This window comes from Poecile atricapillus, chromosome Z, assembly GCF_030490865.1.
Source record: "Poecile atricapillus isolate bPoeAtr1 chromosome Z, bPoeAtr1.hap1, whole genome shotgun sequence".
NCBI classification, from domain to species: Eukaryota; Metazoa; Chordata; class Aves; order Passeriformes; family Paridae; genus Poecile; species Poecile atricapillus.
In genome coordinates, this window is record NC_081289.1 from 33,694,226 (window position 1) to 33,720,416 (window position 26,191).

Consider the following 26,191-nt stretch of genomic DNA (forward strand, 5'->3'; position numbering starts at 1 on the left):
TTTGAAAATTTTTGGGGAAGAAAAGTAGGGTAAGAGGAAAGAAGTAAGAAGAGCAAAAAACATGAATATTCAAGTTGAAAAGCTTGTGTTTTAAAGCAGATTTATCCAGCTTGAGGCACTAATGTCAGGAGCATTACAAACTATTCTACTTATGCTTGAATACTTCAGTCATCTTTACCTCTTGTTTTGGCTGGGAGAAGAATCAATGATGATTTGTGCTGTGAATCTGAATACCAAAATTTGACAACCACTATGGACCACTCTAGGATTTCACATAAGTGATGATAGGTTTCAGGGAGCATAACCAAACTAGAACACCAACTGTTCTTGGTAAACTGATATAAGAAACTTAATTTAGTAGTTTTTATTTAAATACCAAATTTAAACATGGATAACATAATTAAGTGGTGTGTCACAGTAAAATGTGCTTATCTGCAAATGTTAATATATTTTTGGTGACGACAAAATTTCATGATCATATTGAATACTAAGGCAGGAAAACTTCCTTGCAGCAGGAGTGATCTTGAAAGCAGCTCTTGTAGCAATAACGTAATCATAGCATCTTCTGGGAAATTCAGTGTCTGTTTTATGGACGCAAGAATCAGCTGCTTATACTAATGACAGGGTATGTTCTTCAAAATATAAACCTAGTTAAAGATGAACTCTCTTAAACCAGAGTTAAAGTAGCCAGCAAACAATTTCTAAGTAAGAATTAGGGGAAAAAAATGGAAAGAGTGCACAGAGTAAGTTAGAGCTCTCATCTCCAACATGCTTCCTTCTGATCTTTTTAGCCTGAATTTAGTATGTTGTCTCCATCAGAAAGATTGGTGTAAAAACACTTGGTAGGTTGCAGCCTTACAGGATATTGATGGAAAACTGCCTGGTTTGTTCTGAACGGGCAGAAACCACCACCAGACCATGCTTCTTGGGCAATTCCTACTACTGCCCCTGCAAAAGTTCTGGCACCCAGGTATCCCTTGTAACTTTGAAAGTGAATTGCAGCATTTTGCTGCATTTCTTGTCTGCTATGTAACCCTGCTGACTCTTCCTGCAGTTAGGAGCAGTCTTCATAGTAGCTGAATTGCTAATTGCCACTGTAAAACAGTCTGGAGAATTGCAACTGGATTGTGATGGAGATTCTGCATATAGTGTATCCATGCTACAGCCTTGCAATTAGTAATGTGCAAGATGATAAAAGCAGGTAACATTCTGTGATACTGGAAGCATGAGGGTTTTTTTTTTGCAAGCTTGGTCTAAAAAGAAAATCGCAGGCATTCTTCCTGACTTCATTTTTTGATACTAAGCAGATGCTTCCTGCTTCATTCCACTCTATGGTGCATGGCTTGTTCAGCCATTCAGGAGTTGTCCTTTTCTGAACAGAACCTGACATGCTCAGATCAGCATAAAATTTCATAACACTAGAGCCACTGCAAGAAGGGGCTGACACAAGCTGACACACATACAGCTATGTATGTATACAGCCTTCCTGCAAGAGAGGAAAGGGAGCTTTAAAGAAGAATGCTTGGAATGGGTAAGGTATTTGCAGTTTTCTACCCCCAAGATGACCTGCTATATATGTGCATGCTTCACCAGTGGAATAGGGTCTGTTGATTACAGTTTTACCTTTTTAGAAGCATGACTTGTTAAGATGTAATGACATCACTCATTTTTGAATCAGACGAGTGCCTAGCTATCTCATCTATAGTGGCAGCTTTTGTACTTGATACAAAAGCAGAACAATGTATTTAATAATAAGACAGTCTGAAACTACTACCACTCCCTTCATTCTTCTGTGTGCATCAGCCCCACAAGTAATATTCAAGAGAAAATCTATATGGTAGCAGCAGGAAGCATCTGTGGCAGTCTGTCATGTGGTGGGTTTGCCAACTGTCATACTGGAAAGTTCCTCCTGCCCAAGCAGACAGTGCTGCAACAGAAATAAAATAATAAAATAAAATAATAAAATAAAATAGGTACAGATGCAGGTTTTTCCTTGTCCAGACACAAGTCCCTGTCCTACTCTGTTAAAGTAGTGATGAACACAGATGTAATTTGTAAAATTGTCTCTCTCTCATATCTTCTCTGCAACTATCTTGAAATGAAGCAGCTGCCAAGGCCTCCTGACTCCTGTCCCTCTGGACAGATAGCTAACTTAAGAGAATCAAAGTCTCCTAGCTCTTTTAAACATACTAACAAAAGTCTGTTTCAGCCCTGGTAAAATACACTGATGGCTCGGTCCTTAGACAGATGCCACAAAGAAGCAGCAGAGGAGAGAGCAGCTCTTCTAAATCAGCACTCAAGTAATTTCTGGACCAGTCATGAGATACAGAGTCAAGGATCCTCTTAGAGGATGCATGGGTGGTGTGGGAGCCTTGCATTATGACATAGCCAAACAAATGCATAGAGCACAGCCCTGTGCTAAGCACCTGCAGTCTCTGGTGGGTCAGACCTCACCCTTCAGAAAGCAATCAGCAGAAGAAAGCAACATGATGTTGTAGCTGCAGTTGTTCAAGAACCATTAGGTTCCTTATTTTTCAATAATTGTGGCATATAGTTTTTCCTCACTTGTTTTTGTAATTACAATTGTTATCATTTGTCTCACTTTCTACCTGACAGCTGCAAACGTTGGTTTCAAGGACTTCATTTTAACTTTACTGCTATTGGAAGACTGATGTTGAAAATGTGCACTCTAAAGAAATTAATTGTATGGAGGATTATAGAAAAAATCAGAAATAGGATTAATGTCTAGCTGATAATTCTTATTTTAGCACTCTAAGAAATTACTAGGGTGCTTCCAGGAAATACTTACCCCTGAAAATTATGTATAATTAAAATTCAGAGTTATAAGATTTGTTTTTTATTTTTTTTTAAAAGGCCACTTGTTAAAATTACCTATAAACATGCATAACATAGTTTCACTTGGCCAATTAATTTTTTCCTGAATATTGATGAGCTCTGACATCAAGAGATCATTTTTCTAGCTAGATTTCTTATTCTAGATTCCTTGTTCCTTTTATTCTATCCCCTGGATCGTCTTCCTTTGGGTAAAATGTCACCTTGTAGTACATACCTGAAGAGATACTTTACCAAACTAGGCATCTCCATACAATTCAGCAGTTTTCATTCATCCACCTTTGCAGTTAACATCCACATTGTAGCAGATGAATGATCCTGTTATAAAGTGAAGATGCTCTCAAACATTCTATAAAGCACCTTCTGAAGCATTAATAAATTTCTACTAACCTTTGCTATGGTGTACTAAATTCTTCCAAAACTGTTCTAGTTCTCACAAACTCAGACACAGGAACAGCTCTTGATTTTTAAGTGCACATTACCAAACAATTTGATAATATAGCTAGATTCCAATACATTGAATTTTGCAACATGACAGAATTTCAGGTATTGCATGGCAAAGAGACACCATACTAGATACCTATTTTGAAAAAAAACTGCTTTACTTATTTTTAGAAAAGCTGGATACAAGTGCTTTGAAATAAAAGTATATTTACCAACATACTCATGTTACTGGCAACACAGGAAACCTTACTGATTTTGACAATCCATTAAAACCTTAGAGAAAAGAAAGGAAATCAGGGACTGCAAACTTTCTGAGCTTCAAATAATGCACATACATTATAGAGGGCAAGAGTTATAGTCTGACATTTCAGGTAACACTAAGATTTACATGCAGCTGCTGCCTGTTCCTTGGTGTTTTTATTGTGATGTTTGGGTACTAAGGGAGGAACATTAAGGGATTTAATCCCTATAGTCATTATAAAGATATGTATCTTTTACACAAAAGCATCTAATTAAAAGACAAACAAAAAAAAAAAAGACCTTTGGATAACACACACACTTTTATACAAATTCTAATGACTTTAGGTTCTTTGGCAGAGTAATTGTCACCCTCAGCTTCTAATCCAGATGGCTACTTGTTTTAAAGTGCTGGTCTTGAATGATGCAGTTTTCTTTCACACATTTCCCTTCAGGCATCAGTAATAGGAGATAAATTCTCTTATTTATGCTTCCATACAAATACAATCCCTACATTGAAAAAGGAAAAATCTCAAACATTTATCAGTGTCAATGGACCACTCATCATTTTTGTGGCCCTTCTCTGGACCTGCCCCAACAGTTCCATGTCCACCTTGCGCTGGGTGTCCTAGAGTTGGACTCAGCACTCCAGGAGGGGTCTCCTGAGAGCAGAGCAGAGGGGGAGAGTCACTCCGCTCCATCCAGTGGTCATGTTACTTTTGATGCAGCACAGGACACATTTGACTTTCTGGGCTGCGAGTGCACATTGCTGGGTTATGTCCAGCTTCTCAACCATGGGTATTCCCAGTATCTTCTCCACTGCTTTCAATCCATTGATCCCTCAGTCTATATTGATACTGGGCATTGCCTCAAGCCAGGTGCAGGACAATTTTTAAGTTTCATGATGTATGTACATGCCAATTCCTCAAGCCTGTCAAGATCCTCTGGATGGCATCCCATCCCCTATATCAACTGAACCACTCAGCTTGGTGTCACACACAAACTTCCTGAAGGTGCACTCTATGTCACTAAGATTAAATACTATAGTCCCCAAAACACATCTGTGAGAGGATACCACTCAGCACTGGTAGCTCTTTGGTTGCAGTCATACAATTCCTTGCCATTTAATAGTCCATCCATCAAACCCACACCAATTTAGAGGCAAAAGCATTGGAAGGGACAGTATTAAAGGCTTTACAGAAGTCAAGTGATATCTCTTCCTTTTCCTTTGTCCCCTGATACAGTCACTCCATCACAGGAAGCCACTAGATTAGTTGGGCATTATTTGCTCTTGACAAAGCTGTGTTGGCTGTCTCTAATCACCTTCATACAATCACCTCTCATATGCTTTGACATAACTGCCAGCAGGACCTGCTCCATGATCTTCTTGGTCACAAAGGTGAGGCTGGTCAGCAGTTCCCAGGGTCTGGGTGTGATAATCCCTTCCCTCCAGTGCCTGAGATACTGTTACAGGACAGTAGTCAGTGTCACTCCAGTCACTGAATGATAGTCACAGCCTGATTATCATGATTTTTCAAATATGATTGAGACATGGCTCAGCCATCACACCTACCAATTCCCTCAGAACCCCAGGATGTTTCTTAGACTAAAAGTACCATCACGTGTATTCCAAATCATCTTTGTATTTCAAATTGTTATGTACCTACTCAATACTCTTTTCCATTCTCTTGCTGCTGTTGACAAACAGACTTTAACAGGATTTTGATAAGAAAATTTCAACAGAAGCAAAAAAACCAACACTACTCCACAAGTTATTTTATAGGTTTAATATTTATTTTATTTTCATAACCATGTTGATGTAGGAGAAAAGATCATAAGGTATAACGGTTCTACAACAGCCAGACAGACTGCAATTAAATCTTTGTGCCCTTGGACTACATTCTCCTCCTACATGTCGGTGGGTGAATACCCAACACCACCCTGGCAAAGCAGATCTCACACTCCCCTCTAGTGACAGAGTACGACCTCCTGAGGCCTCTCAGCAGCCTGGACAGCTCTGCTGCTAACAGAGCTGCTCCCAATAGGATGCCACATAATTACAGCTGGGGCTTTTAGTTTTATTTTAAAGTAGGATTAACACTAAGTTAAAATACCTCATTTCAGACATGAAAGAATTTTTTGTGGGATACTATATTCCTAGTATATTTGCCCCTTATGCTCCTGTATTGTTTTATATTAATTACACTAATTAGGATTTCATAATAATAATAATTTATGTGTGCATTGCAGCATACATGCACCAAGGTTATCACGTTTGTCCATGTATCCTTGAATTCTACACATCATTTTACTAATTCTTTTCCTGCAGTGAACATGCAGTCAGCACAAGCCTGGAATTACCATCTTAAAGTGCTCTTCTCCAGATACAATTTTTGTTCAGACATATACTACCTTAACACAGTGCCTCAGGAAAAAAAAAAAAATAAAATCTCCATAGCTGGTGAAACAGCAGCCTGCTGACACATGATGCTTGGAACATATTTTCTGAGGCACCATTTATCATTGTCATCACAGTGCACAACAACTTATTACAGTAAATTGCTCTTGCATATCATAACCTTAAAAAGACAACGCCAGCTCATAGTTGCATTATTAGGAGTTACAATAATCTTAAAACAATTCTAAAAATAAAATCTATACATACTAATGAGGAAACATAATCATCATAAAAACTATTACCTGACAGCTCTATAACTGCAGTCACTAAAGCTAATTACACGTCTGCAGTAAAGGCATACTTTGCTTCCTATGAGCATTTGGGAGTCCTCAAAGCACTCTCAGCTGAGGAGAAGAGCCAGGAACAGACTAACATTGTAAGCCCCACAATTTGAGAAACACTCATCTATCAATTCATAGAAAGAGGAATGCCAACATCCCTCTCTCCAAAATCACAGTCCTTCCTTTGCTTTATGCCTATCACCTGGCAATTTATAGTCCAGGAATTTTGTGGGCAGGTAGAAATTTCAGTTTATTGCTAGCATACCAAAATTAGTAAAATATACTGAGCTGCTGGAAGAATAGCAGCTCTAAAGAAAGCAAAAGAAAAGGATTCAGTAGGACTGGGAATTGTGATTCAGCTCAATTTCTAAAGAAGTAACATTTTTCTGACCACTGGGTTTTAAGGGGCTTCCAGAACAGATCCAAACCCGAAAACACAAGGTACAAGAAATACTGAAAATGAGCAGCACACAATTAAAGCAGCAGAGATGGTACTTTCTCTCATTCAGGAGATGAGAGGACACAGAATAAATTAAGATCACACAAAGTTTGGTACTAGCCCAGAGGGATAGAATCTAAATGTAGTCTCCCTGATGAGGCACATCATTCACAGCTGAAAAAACCTGTCAGAAAAAAAAAGATAGCTGGAAAAAAAAAGTTGAGAAAGGCTGGAAGACTTTAATAATGGTGAAGAGGTCAATTTAACTCTTAACTTACTTCCTGCAGTGGGGTACAGTGCAGAACATTTAAGTCTTATCATTACCAACTTTTTTTAATGCTACATTTTACTTTGTGATCTAAACCACAGGAATAAAATGAAAGGATGGGAGTGTGAGCTATGCAGAAGGAAGAAAAAACCCAAAACTCCACTAATAAGCCAAACCAAAAACAAATAGTGGCAGAAAACCTGTAGCTTTTGCTAGGTCCAAGTTAAAATCAATGTGTCTTGTCCCACCACTTATTTTTTTAAAAGGGTTTCATATTGTGAAGTCAAAATGGGAAATTATCAGCCTACATAACCTCAATGTAAGGAGTGCTAGTCGATTTTCATGGAAACTGCCCTATATATTTGTGATAATCCTACTTTTTTCACCACTTCCAAAATTATTATTTTAAATGCACATTTCATGCTTAAACACAATTTATTCGGAACTGTCCTATAAGTGACAATTCTTATATGTTGGCCTAATTACTGACCTGATTCTCTAGATGTAAAAGTTCAGTGTCAGAACAACCAGTAAAAGGCAGACTGGATTTAAAAAAGAAAGAAAGGGTAATTGCAGTATGAGTTACTTCTTCAGGAGCACTCGCATATCGAATGACAGCTTTGACATCACAGTCCATCTTTTTGCTAATTGCCGTCAACCCTGCTCTTACTAGCACAGCTATGGGAACAGTACTTTTCCAGCGAGGCTGGCTCCCTCACCTAGCTTCCCATGAAGCTGCACAAACATTCACAGCACTACTAACAACAGCGTTGCAGCGTTGGGATTTTCTTAATTTTTGTTTAAGGTAGGTGCAGTTTTTTCGAGCATTAAAGGTCTGTTAAAAGACCACTCTGTATGACACTAAGTTGGCGAGTGCCAACTTAGAAATGTAGAAAGTCCGACAACTGAAGAAAAAGAAGACAAGAGGCCAAATTACTTAAGCTAGCTTAATATAAAATCAGTCTGAGGTTTAAAACACAGCTGCCCTGCATGAATTTGCGTCACAAAATCGAGGTAACGTGGGTCAGACCTTCCACTAGCCGAGAATCCCACCTAAGTCTGCGGCTCCGCCGAGCCCCGCCCCTCGCTGAGAGCGCAGCCCCTCACAACTGCTGAGCCGCCGTGTCGCGACCCCCGGAGAGCCCGGGAGTGTTTCATTTTCCCTGGGGAAGCGGCCCAGCTCCAGCGCCGCCGGGCCGTACCGGGGGGTCGCTGCGGCTTTAAGAGCGCCCGGCGCGGGGGCCCCGGCGCGGCTCCGCCCCGCGCAGCGCGGCCGCGCATGGGCGGATGGGGAACGGCGCTCTTGGCGCGGCGGATGAATCCGGCGCTCGGCCGGCCGCGCCTGCAGCGCGGGGCTCTCGCGGGCCGCTCCTCCCCGCTCCGCCCATGGCCTCCCCGCTGGTAAGGGCTCGGTCCCGGCCCTCGGCGACGGCCGCTGTAGCCAGGATGGCGGGCAGGCGAGCCGCGGCCGGCGGGCATCGCCCGGCGCCGGGGGCTGCCCGGTCGCCGCCCCCGCCGGTGGAAACGCTCCGGACGCCGGGACCGGCGGCTCCCGCCGCGCGCGGGGCGTTAGCAGCCCCTAAGGGGCGGGGGAGGGCGAGCGCGGCCGCCCCCGCCCGCAGCCTGACGGTGCGCACCCTCTCCCCAGGAGGACCCCGTCCTGATCCGGCCTTTCCGCGGCCACACGGCGGCGGTGACGGGCGTCGCCTTCAACGCGAACGCGACGGGGCTGGGTGAGTGCGGGGCCGGGCGCCGTTTGCTTTCCGGGCGGGGCAGCCCGCTCCCTCCTCCCTCTTTCCCTCCCGGAGCCGCCGGGCGGTTCCGGGCGCAGGTCCGGGCGCGGAGGCGGGGCGGGCTCCCGCGCCTTCGGGCGGGCTAAGGAGTCTCTGCCCCTTCCTTAAGCGACAACTTTTTGAGCAAACCACAAGGCGGGAGGAGGGGTTTGTCCCGCGGAGAGAGAGGAGGAGGAGGAGGAAGTAAGTGAGGGGAGCGCCGAGGCCGGAGGGGCAGGGGGCTGCTCCGTGCCGCCGCCCCGCTCCCCCGCGGTCCCCCTGGAATCTACCGGGCCCAGCACGGAGGGCTGGCTGCAAACTCTGCCGGCGGCCCGAGCCCGACGCTGGGAGTGCCTGCAGCCCCCTCCTCCCCGGGGGCGCGGGGAGACCCGGCAGGAGTTCACGGACCCCTCTCTGCTAAGGAGCTGCTTTTAACTCCCTAAGATGAGGATCCGTCTGGCGAGAAGATGGACGTGGGTCCGCAAAAGCTGCGTGTTCCTCGGCTTCTTAATGATCGCTTACTTTGTGGTCGAGCTGTCGGTTTCTTCCTTTGGTGCCTCCCTCGCCGGCGAGAGCATCACTAAAGGGAAATGGGAGAGGCGCTTTTCTGACAGAGCAGAAGAAGCTGTCGATTTGGCTCGTCCAGTGTATGACAAACCCCCACCTGACCCTTACGCTCCAGGAGAATGGGGTAAACCCTCTCGCCCACAGCTGAGTCCTGAGGAAAAGAAACAGGAAGAAGAGCTGATAGAGAAATATGCAATAAATATTTATTTAAGTGATAAAATTTCTCTCCACCGGCACATTGAAGATAATCGACTGAGTGGTTGTAAAGCTAAATCTTACAACTACAGAAGACTACCCACCACATCTGTTATAATTGCTTTCTACAATGAAGCCTGGTCAACACTGCTGCGGACGATACACAGTGTTCTTGAAACAACACCTTCAGTGCTTCTGAAAGAAATTATACTGGTGGATGACCTGAGCGATAAAGTGTATTTGAAGGCTGAACTCGAAAAATACATAAGCAGTCTGAAAAGAGTTCGCTTGATAAGAACCAACAAACGAGAAGGATTGGTTCGTGCACGCTTGATTGGCGCTACCTTTGCTACCGGTGATGTTCTCACATTCCTAGATTGTCACTGTGAATGTGTTTCCGGCTGGCTAGAACCACTGCTCGAAAGGATTGCTGAGAATGAGACTGTTATTGTTTGTCCTGTCATTGACACCATTGACTGGAAAACATTTGAATACTACATGCAAACGGCAGAGCCCATGATTGGGGGCTTTGACTGGCGGCTGACGTTCCAGTGGCACTCAGTGCCTAAACACGAACGTCTCAGGCGCAGATCTGAAACCGACCCAATCAGATCCCCAACTATGGCTGGTGGCTTGTTTGCTGTCAGCAAGAAGTATTTTGAGTACCTGGGAACCTATGATACAGGAATGGATGTTTGGGGAGGGGAGAACTTAGAATTATCATTTAGGGTTTGGCAGTGTGGCGGCATGTTGGAGATTCATCCGTGCTCCCATGTGGGCCATGTGTTTCCAAAGCGTGCGCCCTATGCTAGACCAAATTTCCTTCAGAACACGGCACGTGCTGCTGAGGTGTGGATGGATGAGTTCAAAGACCACTTCTACAATAGAAATCCTTCAGCAAGGAAAGAAAATTACGGAGACATTTCTGAAAGAAAGATTCTTAGAGAGCGTTTGAAATGCAAGAGTTTTCACTGGTATTTAAAAAATGTATTTGCTGAGTTGCATGTACCAGAAGATCGTCCAGGCTGGCACGGTGCTATCCGCAGCATGGGAATACCTACGGAGTGCCTTGACTATGTCTTACAGGAACATAATCCTACAGGGTCTCACCTTTCTCTCTTTGGCTGTCATGGTCAGGGAGGCAACCAATTTTTTGAATATACGTCAAATCAGGAGATTAGATTTAACTCAGTAACTGAGCTGTGTGCTGAAGTCCCTGAGCGTGAAGATTTCATAGGTATGAGGAGCTGCCCAAAAGATGGATCTCCCATCCCAGAAATTATTATCTGGCACTTCAGAGAAGATGGGACTATTTATCATCCTCATTCGGGGAAGTGCCTTACTGCTTATCGTACGACTGAGGGGCATGCTGATGTGCAAATGAGAACTTGTAATGCTGGAGATAAAAATCAGATTTGGAAATTTGAAAAATAATCACTGCTGGTAGTGTGAATTGAATGGACTGTGATCTCCAAGCTTTTTACACATGTGAGCAGATAGCAATGTTTGATTGAGTACCTTGGAATGTTTTCAGATGTGTCTGTAGTGATGAACTGTATGGAAAGCAAAAGTAAATAGTGGGGTTTGGTTTCTAAAACATGGATTAGAACATCTAATACTTTTTACTTTTGTAAAATTTTGATCCATTATTAATTTGCTCAGTCTTGATTGTAGTAAAACAAAACTTTCTGAGTGGACTGAGGAGGGATTTTTTCCATCTTAAAATTATGCAATAATCCTGCAAGATAATGTTACATGTAAACAAAAAAATTTTACTTCCAGAATGAAAGTTAGGGTTCTTGCAGTGGTATTAGCTGACCTATGTTGCATTTGCATTATAAAATATGTATCTAACATCCTAAGTAATGCTACAGTAGCATTGGAGTAGGTTGAACGGAGGCACATTGATTGACGGTACATGCTATTAAGGGTACTATATTACATAGAAGAACAGGAAGTTTATTTACCTAGAAGGGCTTTGGCACTGCTTTGCAATCTTGTACTTATTGTAAAAATCTTACCCCATGGGGCTTAGTCAGGAGCTCTCATGCATTTAGAGGTGAGTGTGGTAGCAGTGGAACCAAGGACATGCTGGCGATATCACAAATGGAAGAAATAGGGACGGCTACAAGTAAGAATTTTGTTTAAAGGCAGTGGAAGGAAGGGAGCCACAAAATTGCCTTAGCTGCTGCTATTTCTTAGCTATATATTTAATGTATGCATTGCCTCTGTGTAGGTTTTCCATGTTCAGCCCCACATCCTAGGGACACAAAAGTTATGTTATCTAGAGCCGTGTTTGGATTTTTTGTTGTTTGTTTTTTGTTGTTTTTTTTTAATTTCATCTGTCAGCAGGGCAGAGGAAGGTAACATCGAGGAACATTTGGGCTGTTTTATTTTGCTTTTTGTGTTTTGGCAACAGCTGGCATGGGCCGGCCCTTGAAGGAGTTTTGAAATAATACAGCATTAACTGCCTCTAGTCAAAACAATACTACTGGAGACCTTGGGTAAGGCTGGGAAGCAGAAGCTTCTGACATGAAGGGAGTTGAAACGACAAAGGACAGCTTGGATGAAACTAAGATTTGTTGGTAAGGTGGTTCACAGAATTACTTATTTAGAATGTTTTCTTTTTTCTGTTATGCTGAGTTTTTGAAGAATACTGATTCTTGAATCATATCACTAATTGTTTTGATTGTGATTATAGATGGTAGATGTCACAGATATATTGTGTACTTGAAAGAAATTTTTCATTAGTATCTGTATTTTAGTTTCATAAGATTTAAGTTGAACACTTTTCTTAATGTGTTGTGCATTCCAGCTGCTTTGATTATTTTCAATGAAGTGATAAATGTTCTTCAGTAGTCGTAGTTTAGTAAGTCTTTACATGGGGCTGGTAGGTAGAAATGTAAGCTAGTGAGCATTAGGAATCTGGATTCTTGAGCAATGTAGTGGATGTGCATTTGCTACAGGTGTTAGTGGTAGAAGGGTTAAAAAGGGACTAGTGAAACCTGGTGTAGTTGAAGTTTTGCCAAAAATAAAGTAAGAATAAGTTAGAACATATTCTTAAATCTTATTGACTTGAAAGCCTTGAGCAGTTTGGGTGGAAACAGGTTAAGATAGAAGATGAACAGAAGAAAATTTGGAGCTTGGAATGCAGCATTGAATCATGCTAAAAATGGTTGCCACTGTGTGGTATGGATTCTTTTAAGACTTTAATTTATTTTTAGGCAGTTACTTGCAATTTGATTTTTTTCCCATTTTTTCCCTTTTTTTTTCCCCCAAGTTGGTTTTTTTGTTGTTGTTGGTTTTTTGTTTGTTTGTTAAAAAAAAGAAAGGGAACTTTTTACTACATAAGGGAAACATTCCTGAGAAATTGCATTCCACTTTGCAGCAGGAATTCTTTTATGGACCTGCAAGTTATGAACCATTTATCAAATTTTAAAAAGCAACCAGTCATTATGTACTGGGGCAATAAATTATGTAAATTATGTGCTTTTGTGAAAAGTTTGCTGTTACAGTCAATAGAAATGACAGGAAAAAGGCCTAGATTCTCCTATGTGGCAGATCATAAATGGTATGTGCAATGCATGTTTCTTCAGATGAAAGTAATAAAATTCTGTGAATATAGACTATGCAAATTTTATACAGTTAATTTTTTAGCACTTGGCAAAAACTTCTTTTCATATAAAGAAATACCTTCAAGTTAAACCTGACTTTCAAAGTATTCCTTATCTATTTAAGCAATAATTAGAAGTGAATCTGCCTCTGAGTTTGAGAAGTTATTCTTTCTATGTATATGAAGCCTTCCTCCTCCTCACAATGTCCCTTTCTATTTTTTGGTGTTATTTAGAAACAAACTGGGGAGAAAACAACAACAAAAATCAAAAAAGAATAAAATTTAAATCTTCCCAATAGGAATAAAAAACGAGTGAATAAAAGAAAGAGGGGCTAGAGAAAGAAAGAAGGAAAAAACAAAAACATGTTACAATTTCAATACTCCTATCCAGTTATTTTTCAGTACATACAGATTTCTGGAAAATCTGAAACTCCAAATGTTTTTTTATTCTGTTAGACTTTGAAGATTTGGTGAACACTTGTATATATTTTAAACTACTGATTCTAAGTGACTTAAAAGAAATTGAATGTAAACTTAACACTGAATAAATGTGGAGGGCTTTGGGATTTCTTTTGAAAAAATAAAATCCAGAAAATTAAATGTTGGCTAGTGTGCTGACTCCTTTCAGTTCTTTTCCTCTTGTGTACCTGCATACAGAATGCAACAAAAACTGCCAATAACTTGAACTTGCAGAAGTTACTAAAAGTTCTTCATATTTTATCCTCTGCACTTAGAATTCTAGATTGGCTTTTTTGACAGAGGTTCAATTAATAATTACTTTTCTCTGAGTAGGAAATCTTGCAATTCATTGCAAAATGTCCTTCTATTGTGACATTGTACTGTATCATTGAGAGCTGCAGAATTCCTGTAAAATGTGGGGGTTTGTTGGCAGTGGTAGAGTTTGAATATTCACACACCCATCATGTGCACTGTATTCCATCTGCCCTGTAATTCTTGGACTGAGTGATTAATTATATTGGAGATGCTTCAGTATTTTGAGAGATGTACATTGAGCTGCTAAAGCCTGTCTGAGTTTGTCTCTTTTGATCTTTGCACAACCTTCTTAGTCACCACTTTGTTATTGTGGGAAGTGAGAGTGAGATGGAAATTCTTTATTACAGCAACTTGTGTTCATATATTTGTGTTTATATATAACAATGTATAGCATCAATAGCCACAATTCATAAATTGAACTTTGTTTCATTGCAAATACCATAAAATTTTTTTGTGGCATATGTGAAGCTCAGGTATCTGTTTACACACCACTTGGCTGTAGATCTCGCAACTTGGCCTTTGCGTAAGGCCAGGACCTTATTTTTTGGAGCTCTGTTCTGTAATGACTCATCAGCAGAAAAGCAAATTATCCAGTGGTATATCTGCTATACGTGGGTATGTACAGAAACACTGATGTTTAAAAAAAAAAGCACTTGGGTTATAAACTGGAGTAAGTTGTGTATTGGAGTCAGCTCAGTGTGAGTTTTCAGCTTTCTACGTTTTAGTCGTATTTTTCAGTTGTTCATAGCAAGGACAAATTGTCTTTCACCTCTAAACATGGTTTTGGGTATATATTGGGTATATTTGGTACATATTCTCTGAGGAGCAACAAGCCTATTTGTGCTACGGCACATCCTAAAAAAATTCTTCTGGACCTTCTGTGCTTTTTTTTTTGTTTCCTATCCAATGTTTAAGTATTGCATAGGCAACAGGGAGTCCAGAGGGAAAATAAGGAAGATGGTCACAGATGTCCCACAGAAAGAAGAACTTCAGGTCACTGTTTGTGTCTCATTTACCTTGGGATAGCCCATCCATGAGACACCAAGTTGCAAGAAACCAGGCTCTGAATGAATGGTGCTGTCACCTTTCTAGAATATTTCCCTCAGTTTTTAGAACTGAAAGCTGATACTGCACAGCCTTCATGCATTTCGTAAGATACCACAGGTATTTGGTAGTTCATCAACCATTTGTTTTAGAAGCCATTAGTCTTGTCTACACATTTCGCATTTCCAGCCTTATGCCTGCAAATTCTATTTCAGCTTATGTTTCACTTTTTCCTTTTAGTTTTACTCCACTGTAGATCACACTTTTCAGAATCAAAGGGAGAAAGGAATTCTTTCAAGTACAATTAGAAAGACCCTGCTGTAAAGCAGGGTTTTGAAAAGTTGAAGTGGGAGGAAAATATCCTGTATTTCTTTGTCATATATAGGCCTGTTGATATGGGTGTAGAGATAGTCTGGTCTCACATCTTTTAGCAGAAGCTAGTCTTTCAGGAATAAAAATAATATCTTTGTATCAAAGTCATAAAGGGAATTTAATAGTTGATATATAATTTTCTAATATGCTTTGATTTTGTTTGAGGCTTGCCTTGATGTGATAATAAGGAAGCTCAATTTCTTTGTGCTATGTTAGTGCTTGAAAGAAACTGGGAAGAGAAAAGCCATCTTCTTCATGTTCTCTTCCAGCTTCCAGGAGGCCCCTGTTCTTCCTTCCTCTCCCTTCTTTTCTCTACTAGAGTTAGGAATTTGAAAACTGAGGGATGGGAGTGTGACTACCTTGTTTTTGTTTATGTCTATATACTAGAATTTAGCAGAGATGAAGATGGTAGGGATGTAGGAAAATCACATGCACCTATTTAATTCAACTGCTTATTGTCTTTGCTTCTAATCGGTTCCTGGAAACGATCAAGCTCTGATAAAAGTTAGGTTTGCCTTTTTGATCGTAGATAGTATAGTTCACCTGTAAAGTGACTGCAAAAAATTCACCCTCAAACATGTTCTTCATATTTTCAGACTGACAACTTTGTATTGTCTTTTGAACTAGACAAATATTAGTATTATAAAATTGGTACTTAAATAGGATTATAGAATTATCATATATTGATATCTCCACTCAAGTGTAGATATCTGAAGTGTTAGAAGTTATGACTTGAGTTTAAGTTACTGTGTTTTTTGGACTTAAACACTTGATGCTTGAAACAAATTCCATCTCAGAGATCAAAATGAGATTACTGAAGAGTTTGTCTATTGCTTTTAGGATTTGGTAAAGGCAGATTGGGATTTGTGCTGACTGATGTGCATGATGTTCAGCTTTGAACATTTTGCTCCATGTCTTCAAAATACTTGTAAGCCAGTTGGCTTAGTATGTGGGAGAGCTACCTGTTAAAAACTATGCTTTACTTCTCCCAGTCTTGTGACATCCTTCTGAAAGCTTGGTGTTGGCATTAATTGCTACCAGGCTTCTGCTCAGGCTAAGTAACCATTAAAACCTAGTAACTCCTCCTTCCCCGTAATACCCATTAAGTTCTCTGGTGAATCCAAATCCCTAGTTGTTAGCTCTGACATTCATAAGAATAGTGAGCATACTCCTAATATATTTTACTTCTTGCCAGTTACCTGCTCTGTGGATAGGTTTCTTATATTGTGGAAGCTGGAGACGCAGTGCAGAGCCTACAAGTTTGGTGGCCATGCAGAAGCAGTGACAAGTGTAGAGTTCTCACCAGATGGGCAGGTGCTGGCTTCAGCTTCTCATGATCACAATATCAGGCTATGGATTCCTTGCATGTGAGTATTACTGAGCACTGCTGGATATGTGTTTCATTATTGTGTAATGTGAATATTGAAGGCTTTTCTCAAGTTTTTTTTTTTTCCTTCCCAAATGCCTGTGCTTTGACAGAAATGGAGATTGGGGACAACAAGCAACACAGGTCTTCACTGTATTACTTTGTTATTTTCTGAATAATCTGTAGTTTCAAAAGAAAAATAACAACTCAGGGGTCACAGTTTTGTGTGTTTAGAACTATGCTTCATAATATTTCTCTGGCTTAAAGGTTATATTTTAATAAGGATTGCATGGCTGCACTTCATTTTGGGGAGACGTGATGAAGAAAACAATTTTTTGGAAAAAAACATTTTTAACGAACTTGCCTTATCAGACTGTTCTTGACTAGTAGTAATTATGAGTTATTCAGTATGATCTTAGACTGATGTTACTTGAACTTTCAAGCAGTTCTATAGAGTACTGTATAAAAAAAAAATCTCTTTCAGATACTAATGCTAATGAGACAAAAGGCCAATGTTGCTTAATTGCATTGTTCTGGAAAATTGGTCATGTTAGATGCAACTTAAGAAACGTTATTCTAATAATATTTAAATAAGTAAAAAAGTAATGGTGACATTAAGATTTGGCCTCTGTATACTACTTTTTCATTTGGGTAAGATTCTAAATATGCTAACATTGAGTTTTACGGGGATTTAAAATCTAATATAATTGTGATTTGTGACTTAGCATTTGGGGTTTTCTTTCATTTTCTTTGCTCTCCCCTTAGTCATGGAGAATCATCAGTACTGAGAGGTCATACAGCATCTGTTCGGAGTGTGAGCTTCTCCCGTGATGGCTGCTCCCTAGTTTCAGCATCCAATGATAAATTAGTAAAAATATGGAGTGTTTGCTATCAGCGCCCTTTGTTTACCCTATTCCAACACACTGGTTGGGTTCGCTGTGCCAAGTAAGTGTTGTTTGTATTCTGTTAATAAAATCAAATTTATAACAAAGGTGATTTCATATCCCAGAGTAGAAATAAGAGAAGTCTGTGAATGACAAATAATGATCTCTCACCTATAATTGAATTTTAATAAATGAATGTTATGCACATAAGTTTTGTATCAATCTAGTAGTTGAAGTATGAAAACTTGCTCTGTGTTTATATGTGTATGCACTGAATCAGTGTATTCACTCTATTACATTAAAAGACAAATGGGGTCTTCTGTATTCATTTTCAGCCAGTATCCTGTCTTTCTTCAGTTTTGTTTTGTTTTTTGTTATATTGACTTATTTCCCAGTGTTTGTTTCTAGATTTATCACGCATTGTAGGGATTTTCTCAACTATTCTTGGAATAGTAGTGTCATTAAAGAATGTCATGAATCCAGATGAATTAAGCTTATATAATTGGAAAAGGTAAAAGAAATGGCCTTTGGACTTCAAGTTAGGATTCATACTCTTTAAAGACAGGACAGCTCTTCAAAGACAAGCAAAGATTGCTGTTTTTTTTTTTTTTAATTTCCTCCATATTAATGGAAAATCTGTAGCTAAGAGAGGCCTGATATAAGCCTCTTGAGAAAGGAATTTAACACTGGTGAAGTGCAGACCCCTTCAAAGTTTCAAAGTATCTGATTGCTGAAAATAAAAATGAAAGCTCTGGAAAATTACATGTGAAAGTTCTTGAGCAGTTTTTTAATATCATTGTGCAGTTGCTCAATAAGTGAAATAATAATGCTTGAGGAAGTTATAGACAAGTCAATTTTCCTGTTTAAAAACCTAGTCTGCTAGTCTAGGAATAATTGTGAATGCTTTGTCCGTTATTTGTAAGTTTGGAAAGAGCTCAGAGAACATAAATATAGGTTAACATTGAACAAAAGATTCTACTGTGTCCTCTTTGTCTTTTTGCCTTTGGTTCTCTATAATAATTTCTTTGTCATCTGAAGTGACATCCCTAGGTTGTTGATACCTTCCCCCCAACCCCCTCTCTTCCTCTTGTCTATGGCTCTGTTTTTAATTGTAGTTGATTGTGAAATGGGGCAGAGTGGAATAGGGGGAGAAGGTTTTCTTTTCAGTTTTATTAGTCCATGAAAAATACTAGAAGTTTAAATGTCCTTTAAATGCTCAGCATCGTTATTTCAAACAGGCTTTCCTGGTTCTGGTGTTTTGCTACTTATGTATCTAATTCTAATCTAGGCAAAATCAGTTGTTAAGTAATGTGTACACTTGTGTGTTCCAGATTTTCACCTGATGGAAGAATAATAGCATCTTGTGGTGAGGACAAATCGATTAACATCTGGGATGCAAGAAATAAAATTTGTGTTAGTAGCTTCTCAGATTATGAGGAGTAAGTTTTACTAGAAAAAAGGGAGAAATGTAACAGTGTAATTTTAATGACATTAATTTAGTGTTCTGTGGTACTGACATATATATATGTTAAATCTCAAAACAGATCAGAATTCTACCACCCATGTCAAGTAAAATAATTCATACAATGTTTTTCTAAAGAGGTTAACTGGCTGCACTTACCCAGGTGTTTTCCAGCAATCAAGAGATAATCCAAACAGAGATTATTCTTGGATTTTGAAGTGTTTCCATGTTTTCCCTCAATTTTGATAATGCTATTTGATATTGGATGTTTCAACAAGAGGAAAGTGTGAAGACTTTTCCACTTGTTGATGAAAACAATATTTTGTTACCTTCAGTGATCTGCCTTATTTAAGTTTAAAAAAATACTTCCTTTTACTTATATGCAGTTTTCTTAAACATCTTTTATCCAGTTTTAGTTAAGAAGTCAGTGGAATATTTATCATGTATATGTGCTTTGCTGATTTCATGGCTGCCTTCATCCTTTTTCATGTCCAAAATGTTGTTATAGCTAGATACTTGGTTCTTAGACAAAATTATTTTACTTGTTGCTTACAAACTCTTATCAAGAACTATCTTGTAGGAACTTTGTACTGTAGCACAAACTCTGAAGGTTTGACTTGGATCAATTATACCATATTTTCAGCAAAAATGAGATTATGATTCATCACACACATCTTGTTTTCTTATGCTTATTTCAATTGCTTGAAATGCCTTGAGTTTTCCATATGTGTAGGTTCCACACAAGTTTGTGGCAGCTCAGTGTTAATATTGTAGGCTTTATATATATACACACACCCCTAAATATTTCTGTGGAAACACATTATAAATCAGTTTTCTTTAATTATATTTAGATTTGCAACTTTTGTGGATTTCAACCCGAGTGGAACGTGTATAGCTTCTGCAGGTTCCAGTAGCTCAGTGAAACTATGGGATATTCGAATGAACAAGCTACTGCAGCATTTCAAAGGTAAAAACAATGTAGTTTATTTTCTTTACAATGGGACTCTTTGCAATTAAATGTGATTTATTAAGAGTCTGTTATTTCATTCCTTACTGAGGAAAATGGACAAACAAGTCATATTGACATGTTGCAAGTATCCTTTAGTAGTCTAGTGACCTTCAGAATCCAATCTGAATTGTTTTTATTTCTTTGCTTTTCTTAATTTTTAGAACTAAACTAAACAAATACTTTGGAGAGTCTTCTATGCCCCAGTAGTTTGGTTGTTTTTCCCTTAAATGAAGTAGCTCTTTGGGAAGTAGAAAAGAGCAAAGAAATAAAGTGTACATATCCTCTTAGCAGATATCTACAGGCTTTGAATATTGTCTTCTGTAAATCAGTTCACAGAGCAGGGGTTAATTGTATATCATTCCATCCTTCTGGTAACTACCTCATCACTGCTTCTACTGACGGTACCCTTAAGATTCTGGACCTCTTAGGAGAAAGACTTATTTACACTCTTCATGGACACAAGGTATACACAGTAATCCTCTTTAAATGGAGATCTTAATAGGTTGTTCAGTATCTTTACCAAGGGAAAGTAACATTTATGCCATTGTGTCTTTTGTCTTACAACTTGCAGACAAAATTTAGTGGACAGCAAGGTGTTGTATTAAGGCACCTTGTCACGAGTGGTTAAGGAAATGCATCAGTTTTTACCTGTAACCATGTTTTTTATCTGTCAATATTACACACCTGATGTTAAGTAAAAGCTCATGTTCTGAATTCATTAATAATTCACTTGATTTTCAAAATCATGTTATTTGGGACTTCAGTCATTTTGACTGTTGAAAAACAGTGTTTTCAAAGGTGGGGGAAGCTTACAGAAGATAACTTCTGTGAAGAATGGCGAACATTTCCTCCTTTTCCTGTTAATGCCAAACAAACCTTTCTTTTGATAATAAATCATTCAAATGTATTGCCTTAAGTAATGTAATATATATATTGTAATATTTCATTGAAAAACTGAAGTATAAAATCTAAGGATAATGGCACTATTTTCCTAATATAGATTGTTGTAATTGTAATGTAGTATCTTACGAAAATGTGCAATATTACCTTTTCATTCAAGTTTTGCAGAAATTTCACTACAGTAAAATTGTTCCTTATTTTATTAAAATTGAAAAATCTATTATATTAGGTAATGGCATTGGAGTTTTTCTCTTTGTACTAAAATACCATGCTTACAGTACCCTAATTTTACTGTACTGGATTTTTTTCCAGGGAGCTGTACTTTGTGTGGCTTTTTCAAAAGGTGGTGAAAAATTTGCCTCGGGTGGAGTGGATTCTCAGGTTTGTGGTATTGTCTCCTTAAATGAAATGTCTTAATGTTTGTTCCAGTGGGTGAGAGTTAAATATAGTTTGTCACAGTAACATACTAATTACTCACATGCTCGCATGCATTCTCTCTACTAGTGTGTTGTATAGACTTTCCATTGGATGTTATGACGAGGAGAAGACTAGCCACTTCTATTTTGCATATTAAAAGAAAGGAATGATTTTTAACTAAAAATATTTAAAGTGTTGCAATTCAGTGTCAACGAAGTAGTTGTATTGCAATTAATATTAAGGTTTAGCTGCTTTCTAAGGTTTTCACTGCTTTTAAAGTTTTTACTCTGTCACTGTTGGTATGAAGTTGTATTACTGGGAAAACTTTGGCTAGAATTGGGGAGAAAAACTCCTGTGTTATTTCTACTAATTTACTTTGGTGAAGCAGTAAAGTACTGGATTTTATACAGGGAAGAAGAGTCATTTGAGCATTTTTAAAAAAAAGTTAAACAGTAAGTCTTATAATTAATTAATATCTCCACCTGCTGTAATAAATCTCATAATTAAGAACAAATACTATGAATCTTGGAATCATCTCTATCAGGTCTGTAAATTTTCCAAAAAGAAAGAATTTTTGTAGGACAGGGTTTAAACTTTCAGTCTGAAATATTCCTCAATATTAGTTGTCTTTTTCAATGTTTCCTGTTACAAAAAGTTAGAAGCTCAGTGTAGATATAAAAAGCTATGCTGTTGAAATTAAAATCTTTTGAGTTTACCATAATTCATGGCTATGTTCTGTTTTGTGGAACTTGAAATAAATTTCAGCTAGTGGCAGACATGGTCTTGGGATATAAACAAACTTGCTTTATTACAGTGTTAGGTAAGAAGTACTTCCAAGACTTGAAGTTATTGGAAAAGTGAAAATGTTATCAATCATCCAATATTAATTTTACAAGCAGGGAAAAAACTTACAAAAGCCAACCAAGAATGGGGAAAAGATAATTATTTCTTGACCTACTAGTATGATCTTTTATTTTCCATGCTGAAGTTCTAAATAAGATTTTAAATCCCAAAATGCAGCTTAGGTCCTATGTGATTCTGAATTGCTGATCTTACCTTCCATGAGTATTTTATTTTGAGTTTTATGACTGTTGGTATATTATACTGAACTTGAGAGGAACAGAAGTGCCTGCATTCACTAGGTAACGTGACAGAAGATTAATCTAAGAAGCTATGATGAAGGACCTACAATATTAAGCCTAGTACAGCTTCCCCACTGAATGCCAACACACCCTGGGAATGCCTGTCTTGTTTCGAAGTTCCTTTGAATTTGGGGCCACCTGAATGACATGTGTGTTCAGTGCAGTCATGTCATTGCCTTTTTCCTGCCCTGATTTTCTGTCGTAGAGCTCCTGGGGCATGACAGCATGGAGAAAGTAGGTAAAAATCTGTCTCGTATTTTTCAGCAGTTGATGTAGTGGGTTCATGCTGAATATATGAGAGGGAAGATCCATTTTCATCAGGAGGCACTTCCTTAGTTCAATGTTGAATTTAAAAAGTAGTCATAGCAGATCTGGTAATAACTGTTTAAATTGCCTTAAAAATTTGGCTTCCTATGTTTGTTGAAGTTTTTCTTTGTTTTATGGGTTTTGGTGGGTGAGGAGTACTTACTTTGCTTCAACTTTCACTCTTCTAAGTTTTAAAATGTGCTAATCACTGTTGGGTAACTACCAAGGTGTGTATCTTTTTCTCTAGTAAATGTAATAACTTTATTCCTCAGTGTCCATTTTCTTTTGATGTAAACACACATGTACTTCCCAAACATCCTGGTTTGCTGAGCCATCCACAGCCTTCTTCCAGGTGTGCCAGGAGGATGGTTGTGGGACTTTTTGTCAACATACTGTGATTGTTGATTTACTGTAATTGTAGGGTGTATTTGTTGGAGAAACTGCTGCCACACCAGCAACATCATGCTTATGAGCAGAGGCTGGCCATAAAAGTATCATCTTCTACCCCTCATGCAGTACCTGAAAAATATTATCTGTTCACAGCATGTGATAGAGGCAGCTGATACATTCTATGTTTATGGGAGACTGCTCCCTTCATACATATTTGAAAACATAATAGTCTTGAAATAATATAACTTGACAGATGCTTCCATACCTTTCCATCAAAGAAGGAAAACCAGTACTTCTGCTTCTTGTATCAAGTTTCTGGTTGTTCAGAAGCGCATTAAATATTTGAAACAAACACTGGATACTTTTGTTTCTTTGTATTTGCTTATTTCCTCAAACAAAAAAGATCTCAAAGTGTAGTGTTGTAAAGTTCATGTTCCTCACATTTTTGGCTATATGTGCACATGGCATTTCATTAATCTGTTGCCATGGAAAACATAAGACCTTTTGTGTGAAAGAGTAAGGTTATACCTGTTTGTTTGGAAAGTAGTAGTCTATGCTGTCAATTCAGTTACTTTCTAGGAGAGACAACCTGTGTCTGATGAAGGCCTTGGTGTGAAGGGAAATACTTCTTTATGAAATATCGACCTTTCTAAGGTTGTGCATATTTGCTTTTGTGATTTTGCATTGCAGTTGAGATACTCAAGGCATATGTGGATGTTTCCATGCTGGTTTTACTCTTACCAGATTTTTTTATCTGTAATGATGAAGCTGCAGGGACATAGTCTTTAATTTTAGAACAAAATGAAACATATTTAGAGCCTGAGCAGCTCAAAATCTCACCTGTGATAGATAAAAGGTGACTGCCTCCTGCCTTTACTGTTATTTACACTCAGTAAATATTGAAGTGTTGAAACACTTCAAATTGCTAAACTAGCAGAAAATTAGCCTGAAAAAAATAAGGGGAAACTACTAAAAAATGTAAGTAACTTGATTCTGGACTGAATGATGGAAGATTGTAGAACCTGCACAACTAAAGGAGGAGAGAAAGCAGGAGCTACTGTGAAATCACCTACTCTTACCTAACAGTCCTGCAAGTAGCAGGTTCTGAGGAGGGTTGCGGTAGGGGATCTGTACATTCCTCTTTCAGTGTTACTAATGGCTGAGTTAGTCTGGGCTCACTTTTATTGGTGCACTGTCTCCCAGTGCATATTCAGGGTCTTTGACTCAAGGGAGTCATGAAAGATGTGGAACCTGACATGAACTTGTAGCAATGCAGCTATTCAGGAATATATTAAAACTATCATATAGTGCACTTGAAATTTCTGTGAACAAATCTGTGATTTGTGTTGCTTAATAATTATTAACACCTGAAAACTACTTTTGATGTCTGTCAAAAATATTATTGGCTGGATAAGGAAGTAGTTTTAAGTCAGATTATAGTCCCCTCTTTGTTTTGTTTAGTGTAGCTGGCAGCTGTAGATACCAGCATTGAACTTTTGGTAACTTCTAAGTGTCTCAAAATACCTTTTTCCTTTTCCCTTTTCCCTTTTCCCTTTTCCCTTTTCCCTTTTCCCTTTTCCCTTTTCCCTTTTCCCTTTTCCCTTTTCCCTTTTCCCTTTTCCCTTTTCCCTTTTCCCTTTTCCCTTTTCCCTTTTCCCTTTTCCCTTTTCCCTTTTCCCTTTCCCTTTTCCCCTTTCCCTTTTCCCCTTTCCCTTTTCCCCTTTCCCTTTTCCCCTTTCCCTTTTCCCCTTTCCCTTTTCCCCTTTCCCTTTTCCCCTTTCCCTTTTCCCCTTTCCCTTTTCCCCTTTCCCCCTTTCCCTTTTCCCCTTTCCCTTTTCCTTTTTCCCTTTTCCTTTTTCCCTTTTCCTTTTTCCCTTTTCCTTTTTCCCTTTTCCTTTTTCCCTTTTCTTTTTTCCCTTTTCTTTTTTCCCTTTTCTTTTTTCCCTTTTCTTTTTTCCCTTTTCTTTTTTCCCTTTTCTTTTTTCCCTTTTCTTTTTTCCCTTTTCTTTTTTCCCTTTTCTTTTTTCCCTTTTCTTTTTTCCCTTTTCTTTTTTCCCTTTTCTTTTTTCCCTTTTCTTTTTTCCCTTTTCTTTTTTCCCTTTTCTTTTTTCCCTTTTCTTTTTTCCCTTTTCTTTTTTCCCTTTTCTTTTTTCCCTTTTCTTTTTTCCCTTTTCTTTTTTCCCTTTTCTTTTTTCCCTTTTCTTTTTTCCCTTTTCTTTTTTCCCTTTTCTTTTTTCCCTTTTCTTTTTTCCCTTTTCTTTTTTCCCTTTTCTTTTTTCCCTTTTCTTTTTTCCCTTTTCTTTTTTCCCTTTTCTTTTTTCCCTTTTCTTTTTTCCCTTTTCTTTTTTCCCTTTTCTTTTTTCCCTTTTCTTTTTTCCCTTTTCTTTTTTCCCTTTTCTTTTTTCCCTTTTCTTTTTTCCCTTTTCTTTTTTCCCTTTTCTTTTTTTCCTTTTTTCCTTTTCCCCCTTACTATGTAAAGTAAGAAGTAGTTCACAGGTCATGTAAAGTTAATTAAATTACTTAAATATGCAGTTATTTTATGACATGAGAGAGCAACATGGTGTGTTGCGATTTTGTTTTTTGGAATCTTCGTAAGACTGGATACATAAGACCTTTGGACTGCCTCTATATCCTACGACCTTTTGCATTTGGTCATTGTGTCACTTGCATATAACACTGGAACCAGGTGTTTTAGAGTTCTGTGGAGCTATCTCATTTCTTTTATTTCTTCAAACTTTCTTGTTAGACCTGCAAGCCTTTTTATGGGGCAGAAATTTAACAGTATATGATCCCTTGATCTGGGTAACTTGGGACAGTTCAGTGGGGCATGAATTTGTTTTGTGGTTATAGACGTATTTTAGAGGTTATTTTTTTAATAGAATGAGCCACATCTTTTAGGTTTGAAGTAAAGATACTCTGGGGAAGTGCCTGTGTTGAGGTAGAGATCAGGAGAAGGCATCACTGCAGTATCATTTTGATGCAGTGATCTACTAGCAAT

The 26,191-nt window shown here is 38.6% G+C and overlaps 2 protein-coding genes across 3 annotated transcripts in view; both read left to right on the forward strand.

The window, feature by feature from the left end:
- The first annotated feature begins 7,687 nt into the window (after nt 1-7,687).
- On the forward strand, nt 7,688-11,694 carry LOC131573477 (polypeptide N-acetylgalactosaminyltransferase 4-like). 2 transcript variants are annotated; one of them, XM_058827472.1, is made up of 2 exons: nt 7,688-7,785; nt 8,629-11,694. In XM_058827472.1, exon 2 carries the CDS (start codon nt 9,197-9,199, stop codon nt 10,946-10,948), a length of 1,752 nt encoding a protein of 583 aa, XP_058683455.1. In that variant the 5' UTR covers nt 7,688-7,785; nt 8,629-9,196; the 3' UTR covers nt 10,949-11,694. The 2 variants fall into 2 exon arrangements, with proteins under 2 accessions (XP_058683455.1, XP_058683453.1); XM_058827470.1 differs by lacking the exon at nt 7,688-7,785 and adding an exon at nt 8,369-8,381 and having other exon boundaries at nt 8,632-11,694.
- The window catches only part of LOC131573478 (POC1 centriolar protein homolog B-like), a 49,644-nt gene continuing 31,728 nt past the window's right edge, over nt 8,276-26,191 (forward strand). Inside the window, exons 1-8 of the mRNA XM_058827473.1 lie at nt 8,276-8,381; nt 8,629-8,713; nt 16,513-16,684; nt 17,449-17,628; nt 18,899-19,006; nt 19,881-19,996; nt 20,368-20,501; nt 21,251-21,319. Of these exons, the coding sequence (XP_058683456.1) occupies nt 8,367-8,381; nt 8,629-8,713; nt 16,513-16,684; nt 17,449-17,628; nt 18,899-19,006; nt 19,881-19,996; nt 20,368-20,501; nt 21,251-21,319 (879 nt within the window). The 5' untranslated portion in view covers nt 8,276-8,366. The remainder of the gene's footprint in view (nt 8,382-8,628; nt 8,714-16,512; nt 16,685-17,448; nt 17,629-18,898; nt 19,007-19,880; nt 19,997-20,367; nt 20,502-21,250; nt 21,320-26,191) is intronic.